This window comes from Rhinolophus hipposideros (assembly GCF_964194185.1).
Source record: "Rhinolophus hipposideros genome assembly, chromosome: 21".
Lineage (NCBI taxonomy): Eukaryota > Metazoa > Chordata > Mammalia > Chiroptera > Rhinolophidae > Rhinolophus > Rhinolophus hipposideros.
This window is the reverse complement of record NC_138067.1, coordinates 17512881-17528677: the sequence shown is the minus strand read 5'-3', so window position 1 is coordinate 17528677 and position 15797 is coordinate 17512881. Positions and strand designations below refer to the sequence as shown.

At 45.8% G+C, this 15797-nt stretch overlaps 1 protein-coding gene across 1 annotated transcript; it reads left to right on the top strand.

Moving 5' to 3' along the window:
* Positions 1-5212: 5212 nt before the first annotated feature.
* On the top strand, positions 5213-9322 carry DPEP3 (dipeptidase 3; the record flags this gene model as incomplete). Its single annotated transcript, XM_081031609.1, has 10 exons — positions 5213-5481; positions 5805-5931; positions 6408-6537; positions 6627-6768; positions 7023-7092; positions 7212-7388; positions 7700-7784; positions 8296-8371; positions 8854-8989; positions 9083-9322. 10 exons carry the CDS (start codon positions 5213-5215, stop codon positions 9320-9322), a joined length of 1452 nt encoding a protein of 483 aa, XP_080887735.1.
* Between the last annotated feature and the right edge of the window lie 6475 nt (positions 9323-15797).

Here is a 15797-nt window from a genome sequence, read left to right as displayed (position 1 = left end):
ATAATGGCTAATAAAAATAATAATGCTAATAGTCTGTGCATATCTCATGACTGAGCAATTTCACCCCAGGTATATATCCAAGAGGAATGCATGCATACATTCCACAAGAGGCATATGAAATAATATTTATAGCAGCACTGTTCACAATAACTCCAAACTGTGCATTTCAAAGTCAAACTTCAAGGAGCCAAAAAAAAAGATTATCGTAAAAGGAGTCATATTTTTAAAAATCACATTAACTTGAGGAACAACAATAAAACTGACAACTAAATTTTCAACGGAAATAATGAAAATCCACACACAGTGGAATATCTTTAACTTGATGAATGAAAATAACTACCAATGTTGAATTTTGTGCACAAAAATGAAGGGAAATACATTTTTCAAACTAACAAAAGCAGAGAGAGAAATTGGAAATATGCAAATCATCTAATGAGAATATCAGTTATTATGGAAAAAGCGCATATTAAACAGAAATTAAGGAGATTATAGGTGCCCTAATTTTACATTTGAAATGGAGGTATGAACATTTAAACAAAACGTCTTCAGATTTTTTTAACTGGAAAAAAGTTATGTTCTATGAATACATCTGATTTGGGTAAAGCAGGCACAGATTTGGCTCTTACTCTGAAATTTTAAGTTCTGTAGAAATTCCATCTGAAATTATTTTAAGAAACATGTGTCATGCGGGGTCTCTGGTCCCGCTCCCCACATAAGAACGCAGGACATGGTGAGGCCAAAAAGGAACACCCATGGAGCCACAGATAGGGGAGTCATACCACTATAGTCTCGCTGGCGGCTGGGTTGGAGACATAGGAAGCAGGAGCCACTATCCGCAACCTGCCGTCCACTTCTGTCTGGAATCCAACCTCACTTGCCAGCTGCAATCCGCCGTGCTAACTGCAATCCACTCTTGCTAGCTCAGCCACCCCATCTTCTTGCTAGCCCCCATTTTTGTGCTAGCATAGCCACGGCAGTTATATCAGTGGCCAATGGCTCACTGGTTACAGCTGACGGCCAACTAGCCACAGCTGATGGCCATCCAATCAGTTGATGGCCATTTACTACCTGAGCCAGCACCTTTCCATGTGAAGTGAAGAGCCTGGAAACTGCACTCCTGGCTCTGTTCCCACATATGCAATATTGATGCTGGTAATATAAAATCAACATCCTGTTTGGATCTTCTTAAATTGATTCACAAATTTTGTTTAGTGGAATTTTATCCAAATTTGGAATTAGCCTTGAAAAAAATTTTAACCAGTCACAGTAGCATCTCGTAAAAGAAGGTTCAATGAGCTGCAGTTATTTAAAATTATTTGGTCAACAGAAATTGTCAAATAGGCAATCTCTCAACAGAAAATGAGCTAAGCAACGAAGTAGGTTTTGAAAATATTATTCCTGAGTTTGCTTCCGTTAAAGCCAGGGAAGTAAAATTATAATTCTAGTTTGGATATAAATAAAGTTATGGAAACATAAAATAATGTTGTGAATTTTAGTACACCTACTTTTCAGTCCTTTATTATTTTTTAACTATTTTAATGTTCTGGAAAAGAACCATTGAAAAATAACCATTGAAAAATACATTTAAAAAGAAAAAGTACATTAAAATGTACATCAGAGCACACATTTTTCTTCTTGCCTCAGGCTCCAAGTTGGTTGGGTTCTGTACTCCTATTCAGAAAATCGTAATAGTGCTTTCTATTCATTTCACCTGTTCTCTCTTTTCTTGATTCCTTTTGGATCAATTGAGTAGCACTCTGAGATCACTTTAATCCTATTTCAGATCCTTCCAAGCTGGGCTGATCCAACTCAGGGTCCATTTAGAAAAAAATGGGAAGAAGTGGGAGTTAGAAGATAGAAGCTTAGAGGAGGGCCCTGTATTGTTGGAGCTCAGACTTCTGAGATGAGGCTTTACTCAGCTGGTGCAGGTGTTCGAAATGGGCACGGCAAGGCTGCTCTGTGACAGCCAGAAGTTGGAGGCTACAGCCAACTGCCACTGCGGGAGCAGCACTGACAGGAACAGGAAAAACATTTTTCTCCTTCTGCTTTTCAGTTTCCCTTGAGCCCCAGAGCAGAGAATAGAAGGCTGGATCTGGAGTTGAGAGACAATTGCTTAATAACCAGGATTGCTGCAAGCCTGATTTACTCTTTCTCCTAGGGTGTATTCTTTAGTGTTCCAACTCAAAACTCAGTGTCCATCAGGGTTTTGTCTTTACCTTGGTGGACCCTCGACACTAATCTCTCTCCTTAGCCCCACAACGCCCCTCCTGGTGGAAGAAACATCCCAAAGGCGGGGTCCGTCTCTGGGTTTCCACTCTCCCTGGATCCTGGACAAGTAATTTTTCAGTGTGTCATTAAGTCCCTGATGCCTTTGAGAAGATCCTTTCTATTTTGCCCAACTTTTCTGTTGTCAAGAGGAGTGTAACTTTGATTTAGTTAATCAACCCAAACCAGACATTTGAAAACTTTTTTTTTAAACTGGGGAATATTGGGGCATAGTGTGTTTTTCCAGGACCCATCAGCTTCAAGTTAAGTCGTTGTTTTCAGTCTAATTGTGGAGGGTGCAGCTCACTGGCCCATGTGAGACTCGAACCGGTGACCTTGGTGTTATGGGCACTGTGCTATTAACCACTGAGCCAACCAGTGCCCCATTTGAAAACTTTTATGTATTAATTTGATAGCATTTTTAAAGTTTCTGTAAACATTATGCCCTCTCCTTTCACCTAAGACTAATATAGGAAACAGCTGTATGTGTAATGCTTTGCACTTTTGATAAACTAGCAGCAAAGTTTATTTGCTGAGTTGTTTAATGTTACTTAAATGAAGAACTCCATGGCAGATCAGCTAAGGTATATGAGAGACCAGAATAAATACTCTCTCTCTCTCTCTCTCTCTCTCTCTCTCTCTCCCCTCTCCCCCCAGCCCCTTCCTGTGAGAGCCAAAGTTGTTGGAGGTAACTGGGTCAAACTTGATCCTTAATACCAAGGCATGAGGACGGGGCAGCAATGGATGGGGGCAGTAGTCTCCAGAGGCCAACACCCCTCTCCTGGCACCCAGAGGGAAGGCCCACTTATTAGGGAGCTCACGTGTCATGCTGGGTGTCATGCGGGGTCTCTGGTCCCGCTCCCCACATAAGAACGCAGGACATGGTGAGGCCAAACAGGAACACCCACGGAGCCATAGATAGGGGAGTCATACCGCTATAGTCTCACTGGCAGCTGGGTCGCAGACACAGGAAGCAGGAGGCACACAATCCGCAACCTGCCATCCACTTCTGTCTGGAATCCAACCTCACTCGCTAACTGCAATCCACTCTTGCTAGCTCAGCCAGCATCTTCTTGCTAGCCCCCATTTTTGTGCTAGCGTAGCCACGGCAGTTATATTAGTGGCCAATGGCTCACTGGTTACAGCTGATGGCCAACTAGCCACAGCTGATTGCCATCCAATCACAGTTGACGGCCATTCACTACCCGAGCGAGCACCTTTTACGTGAGGCCAAGAGCCTGGAAACTGCACTCCTGGCTCTGTCCCCACACTGCTCCAGGTGAAGTCATGTATCACACCACGTCCCCCATGCTCTTAGCACCAAGGGCTCTAAATTGACCTTGTACCCCTTCTCTATGCCTTCCAGGATCTTCTAGCTCCTCTCCCACAGCACAGTCATCCTGCCCAAACCAAACCTTTGCCTGGGCTACTGGCCAACCTGATTTATGCTCCATCCTTTTAAGGCTCAACCAGTGCTCTGGTGCCTCCACTAACCTCTTACCACCACTCTGGCCAGCTTGCACCAGCACTGCCCACAGATTCCCTCAATATTACAGAAAAAGATAGTACATAAATTGACTGGGGAGTAGGTAACCCCCTTCCTAAGAAGGCTACTATTAACTAATGTTTAGTACCTATACTTCTCTAGAGTCTTTTTTGTGCATATAAGATAGGATCAAAAAATACGGTGAATGTTTAAATTTTTAAAAATTTGTTACAGTAAAAGACACATTGCCATCAATCCCCCTCAAAATACCCCCACTCGCTTTGAACACACTTATCCCATCATTCGTGCCACTTTCTGAAGCAGTTCTGGAAGTCCTCTTTCGTGAGTGTCTTTACGAGTATTTAAGAAATGATGTGTGTAGAAAACAGCCTGAGAAATGGGCAAACGGTTTCATTCTCTATCATGAGAATGCTCCATGTCACACACCGCTTCTGATACGGCAATATCTGTCAGATTAAAATATTATGAAAAAAAAACATTATGGTGTGTCCTCATCCATCTTACTCACCAGATCTGGCACTGTGTGATTTCTTCCTCTTCCCCAAAGTCAAAATGACCGTGAAAGGTAAATGTTTTGAATCAATTCAGGACATCGAGGCAGTCACAACAATGCAACTAGAAGACACTCATGAAAAAGGACTTCCAGAATTGCTTCAGAAAGTGGCAAGAAAGATGGGATGTGTTTGAAGCAAAGGGTAAGTGTTTTGAGGGGGATTAATGGCAATGTGTCTTTTACTGTAATACATTTTTTTATTTAAACATGCACCATATTTTTTTATCACACTTCGTATATTAACGTATGTGCAGACACAAATTTCAACACTAGATGCTGAAACAAAATGGTTTCCCATAAACATCGTTCTTAAATTCCATTTTTATTACGTATATAGGAAACCTTCTTTTCTCTCAGTCAAAACAGACAGATCTAATTCACTCTTCTGAGTTGGGGCTTAGAATTTCACGAAATAGATGACCTATTGGAGGGTGGGGCACATCCCTGCAACTAAAAGTCGACATGGAACTGCAACTAGCGGTGGGATTAGGACTATTCCTGGATCCCTCCCAGTTGCCCCACGGGCCTCCTCTCCTACTCTGTTCTTTCCAGGTAGCGGGAAGAGCAGTAGGTGCAAGGCCAGGAGCAAGGGCGGAGGGAGCCCGCGATGTGTCGCTAGAGGGCGCTCGCGGAAGAGGCCGGCCTGGCCCATCGGTGTGCACGCACTCTTGGGGGGGAGGGAGTGCCGTACAGCCCCCTGGCGGCCACGCAGTGCGGCTGCGTTGCGGATCTCCGGGCCTCGGTCTCAGCGTCCTGAATGCCGTCGTGACTAGGCCGCGCCGCTGAGTCACCAAAATCGACGGTCGGGACCCCATTCTTTCCCTCTGCCCCTCGTCCGCACCTCTCAGGCTCTCAAGATCAGCCTCTGCCCGCTGGCTCTGCGCAGCATGCAGCCCGCAGGCCTTGAGGGTCCCCGCGTGCTCCGCCATCGTCGGCCTCTGTTTCGGCTGCTGCTTCTGCTCTCGCTGCTGCCGTGGCCAGTAACCCGCGCTCAGACCATGCCGGGCGACCCCAGCGCCCCGACGGTACTGGAAACAACCAGTGCCCCGACCACGTCGGGCATCTCTAGTGCCCCGATCACGCCAGGCACCTCCAGCGCGCTAAGTCTGTCAGAGCGGGTGCAGGCCCTGATGCGGAACTTCCCACTTGTGGATGGGTGCGTAGGTTCAGTGTGGGGCTCAGCGGGCCCCGAGCTCACCCCTAGGCGGGGGAGAGCGTCCAGAGCACGAAGGGCTAGTCAGGAGGCTACTAGTCACACAACCCCTAGATACACTCTCTCCACCATCACCATGGCCCCCTTACCTCCATTACCCCGTTCCTGGTGGAAGCCCCCCCTCCCCAAGGTGATTATCAGGAAATCTACCTATTGTCTGTGTGAGGTGGGGAGGTGGGGTGGGACAGGACAGGCCCAGGCACGTGTACATGTCCTGTCTGAACTTTGAGGCTGTTCCCACTTTAATCTTGTCTTGACTCCCTCAGCCACAACCACCTGCCCATGCTCCTGAGACAGCTGTACCTGAACAGGCTGCAAGCTGTTAACCTGCGCAACTTCAGTCGTGGCCAGACCAGCCTGGACAAGCTTAGGGATGGCTTTGTGGGTGCCCAGGTACCACATGGACATACAGGGTGCCATAGCATGGCTGCTGGGGAATGTGGGGGCCACAGAAACCTGGGTAGGCAGTCCCTTGGGTGACTAGGTATCATTGGACATGGAATCTGTCATCATTTGGCTGCTGTGGAGTGGCGGGGGTGGGGGGCTGTTGGAGGCCAAGACAGGCCAACCACATGGGTGCCTAGGTTCTGTGGGGACACACAGAAAGTGACACAAAAATCCCTGGTGAGTGTGGGATGTGCAGGAACCACAAAGGACATGGTGGATTGGCCTTGGGGCATTCACATAGCACATGGACAAACAGCAGGGAATGATGATGTGTCATGAGTCCAGTTTGGCTGCTGGCAACAAGCTGAATAGTCATCATGGCCATTGACCCAAATGAGTACCTTCGGGGCTGAGGATGAGTGGCAGGCCAAGGGCTTTGGTGACCACCCTATCTCATTCTGGATGCCCGGGTCTACCCCTAGTTTTGGTCAGCCTACACCCCATGCCAGAGCCAGGACCAGGATGCCTTGCGCCTCACACTGGAGCAGATTGACCTCATTCATCGGATGTGTGCCTCCTACTCTGAACTGGAATTTGTGACCTCAGCCAAAGGTGGGCTGGCGAATGGGGGGATAGTCAGGAGCTCACTCTGGTGGTTCTGGCCATGGGCCCTTATAACTTGATTATCCACCCTCTTCTAGGTCTGAACAGCACACAAAAGTTGGCCTGCCTCATTGGTGTGGAAGGTGGTCACTCACTAGACAGCAGCCTCTCTGTGTTGCGCAGTTTCTACCTCCTGGGAGTACGCTACCTGACACTCACCTTCACCTGCAGCACGCCCTGGTGAGCATAGTGCCTGATCAGGGTAGAATGGTAGATGGCATAGTGGGAAAACTTCCAGAGAGCTGAGGACAGAGGGGTCCACAGAGGGAGGCTGGACTGTCAGCAGGTCCTCACACTCCCAGAAAGCAGCTGGCCCAGGTCCTTACCCTGTTCTGGAGGTGGGATGGATGGACAAACAAAGGGATGACAGAGCCTCCAGGCTTTGATGGCCAAGGTATGGCCTACTAGACTGCACTGCCCTGGCTGTCCTGCAGGGCGGAGAGTTCCACCAAGTATGAACACCACTTGTACACCAACGTCAGCGGGTTGACAGGCTTTGGTGAGGTGAGGACTCCTGTTCCCTACCCTAACTCACCTGTTCCCTACAGATATGTGCACACGTATGTGTCCCTGACAACCTCCCCCACCCTCACCCCCACCCCCCAAAAAACCTGTCTCTGTAGAAGGTGGTGGAGGAAATGAACCGCCTGGGCATGATGGTGGACTTGTCCCATGCATCGGATGCCTTGATGCGGCAAGCCCTGAAGGTGTCAAGGGCTCCTGTGATCTTCTCCCACTCAGCTGCCAGGGCTGTATGTGACAATGTGCTGAATGTTCCCGATGACATCCTGCAACTTCTGGTGAGCTGCCACCCGAGCCCTCAAACCCAGGGCTAAGCATTCTTCATACAGAGATTCTGGACCCTGAACAAAGCTGCCGGTCCAGGCCTCACTTACCCTGGGACCCAAGGCTGATTAACCCTCCCCCAGCTCTGAAACTCAAGGCCAAATCAGTTCCACCCAGGGACCCGCAAACCCAGAGAAGTGAAGCATCTTCCAACCCCTGGAGCCAGGACTGAGCACTGTCCTACCAGGGTGCATCCCCAGGGCACAGATGGCAGGCCATCAGTCCAGAAGGACCAAGCTGAGTACCCACTTGTTTATCCCTGTAGAAGCAGAATGGTGGCATTGTGATGGTGACGCTGTCCATGGGGGTACTGCAGTGCAACCTGTTTGCGAATGTGTCCACCGTGGCAGGTGAGCCCTACTTTGACTCCTTGCACAGTTCTAGCTTGGGCCAGTGGCTGCCGGTGCCCTCAGGACAGTCTAACACACCTGTTGGGCAAGGGGCAGACCTCCCAACAATCCAGGGGAGTAGACGCAGCTCTTTACTGCCACCCATCTGGGCCCACAGTCAATTCTGATGGGTCTGAGGAGGAAACTGCCTCTGCCGTTGCGTCTCACTTTTCCTCCCACATCTCTGGACAGGACAGGCAGAGGCCTGACAAGGCTGTCAAGGAAGTCAGAGGCAGGGTGGTTCCTGGGCAGAAAAAGGTCCAACGGGGCGGCTCTGAGGTCCATTCTGTGTCCAGTATCCAGCCTGGAGCCACTTCAGAACTCACAACTGGCCAGGAGCTCTGTGGAGTCAGCTCCGCGGCCTGGAGTGCTGTGGGCAGGGGAATTGGCCAGGGCTGAGTTTCCCCAGACCAGGGTAGTGCCAGGGTCTCACTCAGCCCAGTGCTGCCCACCACCTACCTCCACCCTCTAGATCATTTTGACCACATCAGGGCAGTCATTGGATCTGAGTTCATCGGGATTGGCGGAAATTATGATGGGTCTGGCCGGTAAGTGTTTCCCTGGGGTTTTTCTTGGACTGGGGTACAGCTGGGAGTTTTAATTCCCCATCCCACTATCCTCCCATCCTTCAAACCTCATCCACAGGGTTTTGTCTTCCAGCCCACCTGGTATCTCCGCACTCCCAGTGCCTGTTTCCTTGGCTCTCCCTGTCCCTTCTATAGCCACTGGACGCACTGCCACTCTTAAGTTATCACCCTCATTAAATGCTCCCCTCCCCCAGGGAGAGCTCACATGCCCAGCCTAAGCGCTACTCCCAGCCCAGCAGATGTGTTGTGGGCTAATCGTCTGCTCTCTGCTCAGTGGGTGGATGCTGGAGAAACCCAATCTTCAAAGAGTTTCCAAAGTTGCATTCAGTAGCCTGAAGAACATGGCCTTCAATTTCCCATTTGTGATTAGGGCTGATGGGACAATGGCCTTAGATTAGGATCAGTGCTGAGGTCCCACAGCTGGCTGGCTGGTGGCTACACAGGTTCCCTCAGGAGCTGGACAATGTATCTACATACCCGGTACTGATAGAAGAGTTGTTGAGGCGTGGCTGGAATGAGGAAGAGCTTCAGGGTGTCCTTCGTGGAAATCTGCTGCGGGTCTTCAGACAAGTGGAACAGGTATTATGCTGGGTTGGGCAAAAGGATGGTTCAGTGGTTTGAGCAGGTGAGGGGTTGCTTGGGAAGCCACTGACTGCTCACTCCCACTCCCAGGTGAGAGATGAAAACCGTGGTCATAGCCCTGTGGAGGATGAATTTCTAGATAGGCAAGTGAGCAGGTCCTGCCACTCCCACCTCGTGTCTCAGCCTCAGAGTGAACACGTGGCCACATACCTGGAGGTGACCAAGGGGCCAACCAGTGATGTTCTCCAGAGGACCTCAAAAGCCTCTCCGTACCTTGTTCTAGGCCTCATGGCTATTGCCACCTTCCCAATCCTTATCCAGTGGCTCTGATGACCTGGCCAGTTCCCCAAAGTCTCATAAAGTCCCCGTCCTGGTCCTCTAGGTACAGCATATGCTAAGAATAAACATTTTCGGCATGGAACTAGGTGTGAGTGTCCTTCCTTTTTCACATGGGGAGTGGGGGTTGGGGCCCAGTAGGCTCTTGGGTGGTGAAGGATCTTGTCTAGCTCTAGCAGCTAAAGGTGAGTGCTTCCCATTGGCCTCCAGCTTTATCTCATCTCAGGAAGGCAGAGACATATTCTCTACTAAAATCTCTATATTCTCTTAAAAAAAGCCTGAGTCCACAAACAAAAGAATGGAGTTCAGAGCTGACCCCATCATGGAGTTTGACAGTGGGTGTGTTCCCAGTATCTCTCTGATAGGTTTAAATTCAGTTTTTCAAGAAGCTGATACCATTTATAGAATAAACAGTACCTTGTTTGGTAATATCAAGAGAAAGTAGTATCAAGAGAAACCAGTCCAGAAGTTACTAATCAGTAAGGAAATGCAAAATAAAACTCATAATGAAGATAACTAAAATTCAACAGATGAACACTATCCAAGGAGGTGGAGCAACAGGCGTTCTCACACCTGGCTGGTGGCAGTATAAACAGAAAAACGACTTTGGAAAACAGTTTGACATTATTTACTAAAGTTGAAGACAGGTATATCCAAGGACTTAGAAATTTTTTCCCTAAAGACCCAGCAGAAATAAATGCCTGCAAGAAGAGATATGAACAACTATTTTCAGAGAAGGATTATTTTTAATAATTCCAAACTGAAAATAACCTGACAATAGAGAAATCAACTGTGCTGTATTAACTCCATGGAATAGTACATAGCAATGAAAAAGAACAAACTACAGTTACACACAACTTGCAGGAATCTCACAAAATAATGTCAAGTAAAATAAACCAGACATAAAAAAATACACACCATATTATTCCATTTATAAAAGTACAAAAACAGGCAAAACTAATCACTGCTGTTAAAATCAGTTTAGGGTTATCCTTGGGGGAGGTAATGAATAAAAGGAGAGCACGAGGAAGGGCTTCCGGTTGCTGGTAAAGTAATGTATCTTGATCTGGGTGCATTCATTTTGGGAACGTTCAGCAAGCTATATACACTTATCGTATGTAAAACTTTCTGTATGAATATTTTTCTTTGATAAAAAGTTTTTTTAAAAAATAACAGAAAAGGCTAAACTTAATGTTTAGGAATGCATGCTCCGGTCGTGCCTTTACACAGGAAAACAAGAAAGTGATTATCATCAAACTCAGGTTGTTTTAGGGTGGCAGTTGGATCAGGCATGAAGGAGCTTTTGGGGTTCTGGCAATGTCAATACCTTGACTTGGGTGGTGGTTATTTAGATGTTTACTTTATGATAATACATTGAGCTGTCAAATAGTTTGAATAACCCCCTACCCTCACCATCCTCACACTCCCCATTCCCCAGTTCTGTTCTCCCAGCAACCACTTTAAACACTTTTAACTGTTACTATTTACTGGCGTTTTCCTCTATATTTCTAAATAATATATATAACTGCCAGCTCTTTAGTCATAAATTTTGGATATTACTTATTGACTCAGAAATTTGAAAATTTAGTCTTTCTCGCTATTCCCTTCTCCTTCTACCATCCTCTAAATATTAGAATTATTTGGTTAATTATATAATGGGTGTTTTGTTTGTTTTTAAACAGCTTTATGGAGATATAATTCATATACCATACAATTCACCCATTCAAAGTATACATACAGTTCAATGGTTATTGTATATTACATTTTTTAAAAACTGTGGTAAGACTATATAACAAATTGTCATTTTAACCATTTTTAAGTGTACAAATCAGTGGCATTAATTTCATTTACAAATGTGCAAACATCTCTACCATTTCCAAAGTTTTTCATTACACCAATCACAAACTGTAATCATTAAGCAGTAACTCCCCATTTCCCCTTGCCTCAGCCCCCTGTAACCGGTATTCTGTTTTCAAATTCTGTGAAGTTATCTATTCTAGCTAACTTATATAAGGGAAATTATACATTTGCCCTTCTGCATCTAGCTTATTGCTTTTAATGTAACGTCTCCAAGATTCATTCATGTTGTAGCCTAGTATATCAGACTTCATTCCTTTTTTATGGCTGAATAATATTCCCTTGTACATATGGATCACAATTGGTTATCCATTCACCTGTTGATGGAGACTTGGGTGGTTTCCACCTGTTGGCTACGCAATGAACATTGGCATACAGGTATCTGTTTGAGTCCCTGCTTTCAATTCCTTCGGGTTTATGCCTAGGATAGAATTGCTGGATCACATGGTAATTCTAGGTTTAGCTTCTTGCAAAACCGCCAAACTGTTTTCAATAGCAGCTGTACCATTTTACATCCCCACCCCAGCAATGTACAAAAGTTTCAATTTCTCCACATCCTCCCCAGCACTTATATTCTATTTTTTTTAATAATAGCTAACCTAAAGGATGTGAAATGGTATCTCACCCACTAATCTTACATTGTGGTTTTGACTTGCATTTATCTAATGACTAATAATGTTGAGCATCTTTTCCTGTGCTTATTGGCTATTTATTTGAATATCCATAAGCTCTAAGTCAGGGTCCTTTCCCAGCTCTCTGAAGCCATTTTCAGACTGACTTGGGAGGTCATCCTGTTCTCCCCAGAAAGCCACTTTATGTGAGTAATAAACATTTCTATATCCTCTTGGTGTACATGTAGCCTTGTTAGTCTTGATGTATGAACCAAATTTTGGGAAGGGTGAGTCTATCCCACCTCTACAGGGTGATTTCAATGCTTTGTCAGGATAACTGTTATTTCATCTCGAGCTAATTTAGCCTGACTACTAAGGCAATGCCCTTCTGAGGAGTCTAGCTAATGTGCCATATATTAAAAGGTGTTTCACTGTAGTTGGCAGGAACACAAACCACATGAGCTCCAAGAATTATTCAGCCTACTTCTTTCCAGTGGGTCTTTTTCTGGTCTTGTATAGCTTTCTCTTATGTGTGTGTATACATCAATCCTCTGGCTTAGTCCCAGGGACCCTCTACACATCTCCAAGTGTCTCTCTTTGTGTAGCTTTCTCCTCTATGGTATTCTGCCCTGCAAAATCTAGCAGCTTTGGCCTTCCTAAATGATGATTTTTCTTTTTCTCCTCAACTCAGCAACACCATTAGGTTCTGAGTTGAGGTTCCCCACCCCTCCTCTACTCCCACACTGTGACTTGGAAAATATCTCTAGGGAATAAGCTGGTACAATCATAAGGCTCACATCATGCATTTCTCTTTCATCTGGGATCACAGTCCTGTATCATACATTGTCTAATGTCTGAAAATCATTGTTTTGTACAGTTGGTCAACAGTTCTATTTAATTTACACAGAAAGATAAATTTGGGCCGTTATGCCATTATGACTGGAGGCAGAAGCTGTGTTGAGGTATTATTCCTCACAACCAGTAACAATTTTTGTAAGTGTTCCAGGTGTACTTGACAAAAATATGGAATTTTCCAATTGCTGGCTATAGAACTATATACTGCATATATGTCCATTAGGTCAAGTTCATTCATTGTGTTAAAATTTGTTATAGCCTTCTGGTTTTTTTCTTGACCTATTTGTAACCATGACAGTTGTGTTGAAATCTTCTACTATTATGGTGTATTTATCAGTTTCTCCCTATAATTACAGCAATTTCTTTTTATTGAAATGAAATTTATATACCATAAAATTAACCGTTTTAAAGTTAATAATTCAATGGCATTTAGTACATTCACAGTGTTGTGCAACCACCACCTTTATCTAGTTCCAAAACATTTTAATCACCCTAAAAGGAAACTATATCCATTAAGCAATTGCTCCCCATCCCTTCGTTGCCCCTAACCACTACTTTCTATCTCTGTGGATTTACGTATTCTGGGTATTTCTTACAAATGGTATCATACAATACGTAACCTTTTGTGTCTGGCCTCTTACATTTAGCATAATGTTTTCAAGGTTCATCATTCATGTTGTACTTTTTCTCCATTTTTATTTTACTCTTTTTTCTGGGACTCCTATTGTGCAGATATTAGAATTTCTATTTTTATCCTCTATATCTCTTTTCTGTTGCTTTTCTTTGTTTTTTTCTTTCTTCTTTTGGAAGGATTCCTTAATTTGGTCTTTCTAATTTACTAATTCATTCTCAATTATAACTTCCTGCTATTAGATCACCTATTACGTTCTTTGTTTCAAACATTATTACAATCATTTTAATACCTGGTCCCATATTTCTTTCATAATTCTCCTATCCAGAGATGGGTTCTATGCCTTCCCACTCCCTCTTGAATCTGGGCTTTGTAACTGCTTGACCAGTCAAGTACAGCAGACGGGCTGCTGTGCCCATTTCCAGGCCTACGCCTAGAGAAACTGTGAGCTTCTACTCCCTGCTTATGGGGCTGTTTACGTACGCACTATAGCCACTATACCACAAGGAAGCCACACAGCCCACGGACAGGTCCACATGCAGAGGACCCAGTGCTCTGGTCCACATCTCCACTGAGCTCTTTGCTTATAGCCAGTGACAACTTGCTAGTCATGTGAGTGAGTCATCTTGGAAGTAAGGGCTCCAGCCCCAACTGATGCTATATGGAATAGAGACAAGCTTTATTTAACTTGCAGATTTGTGAGCAAATAAATGTTTTTGTTGATTGTCGTTTTAAGCCACTATGCTTTGAGGTAATTTGTTATGTAGCAATAGATCACTGAAACAATCATATTTTTCACACCTTATGTTTCTGCTGATTTTTTTTCTATTTTCTTGTTTCATATTGCTAATATTCTCCCTTATCTTTTGTAATATGTTTTTTAGGCTAATTTTGAATGTTTGATCAATGTGTTCTAATAATTTTCCTGATAGACGTTTTCTTTTGAAATGTCTATGCTCCTAAATGTCTTTTTGCCTATAAGGTTATTTTCACCTGTGAGTACCCTGATGGTGCTGACTACTTGGCCAATGAATGGCACGGGGGACACTGTATCCTAGCCACAGAGTCCCTCGGTGTCTAAGGTTGTCAGTTGGACTGTAGTGGCCTATCTCCCGCACACAGCACCTGACCCCACCCCCGAGGAGAGCGGCCACATGTGTTGGCAGGGTGGGAGGGGTGTGAACACTGCTGAGAACATGTGTCTGGCCAAACTGCAAAGCCCAGACACTTCTCCACTTAAGGGCTTGTACTGCACCGTGGTGTGCGTCCTGGGGCCAGAGACGAAGGATGCCAAGGTGGCAAGACCAAAAGGGTCTTGTCCTTGTAAAGTCCACAATCCAGGGGGCACAAAAAAACATTAGTAAAAGATCTCATCAACGCATTTCTCCCTACAGTGGGTACTATGCCAGGAAAGGGCCCCAGGGGAACCCAATCCAGGGGAGGGTAAGGTGGGGTAGCAGGGTGTGTGTCAGAGAAGTCTTCTGGGGAGGAGGTGGTGCTCCAAGCTGAGACTTTCTCCGTACAGAGGAGACTGGTAAGTAAGGGTAGGGGTAGAAGGTCAAAAGGCATTCTGTCAGAGTGAACAGCAGGTGATTTACAGAAATTCCCCTGAGTTTGAGGAAGTGAAAGAGGCCAAAAGGGTTGAGGCTGGGAGGAGGATGGGGAGAAGCGCAGCTGGAGAGGTTGGAGGTGCCAGATGGAGCAGGGCCTTGTGCGCCAAAAGAAGAGCTTGGGCTTTCTCTTCAAAAGAGGTGGCCCTACCACGAGCAGGGGGAGAGAGCAGGGAGTACATTTGGAAGGCTGCTTCTGTGGGCAACTAATGGTGGTGTGAAGGACAGGAGGTCAGGTGGACAGGCCTTGGCTGGGATGACTGGAGTAGAGGCCAGAATGCTGGTCAGCTCAAAGGTCCTCCTGCAAGGCCCAGTGACTGATTCCTGATTCCACCGCAGAGCTGGAGGCTGGGAGAAGGTACTGTCTGGGTTGTTTGGGAAGATACCACTGATTCTGATGTTCTAAAGCCCTGTGAGCCACAAAAGAGAGAAAAATGGAGATAGACAAGTAAATGGGCTCTTGGGTGTTCTGATAAACAAACAGCTGAAAAGACAGTCTAGAAAGATTAAGATGTTAAAGTAAAGCCAACTGGCTAAGTTATCTGAAGCACTGAAGTAGAAAGTGAAAGAAATGTTAAGAGCAAACAACTAAACGATTTGGGTAAAGGAACCCCAGGAGGTGGAGACAGTAAAAGATAAAATTAAGAAGAAAGAAGTTGGTTAAAGAATCGGGTGTAACCAAAGGGGCAACAGGGCGGGGCGAGAGGGACGTCCGTCCTTCCCACCCTGGAGGCAACAGCCTCTGGGGAGAGGCCGGAATCCACAGCACCTCCACCAGGGACAGACTGCAGCGAGGGGAAAGGAGGGACCTTCACTGGGACTGGGTTTCTAGGAACGCAGAGGAGAGGTGGGAGACACAGATGATGGAAACGAGAGGGTACCGAGGAATAGAGGGAGGCCTTGGG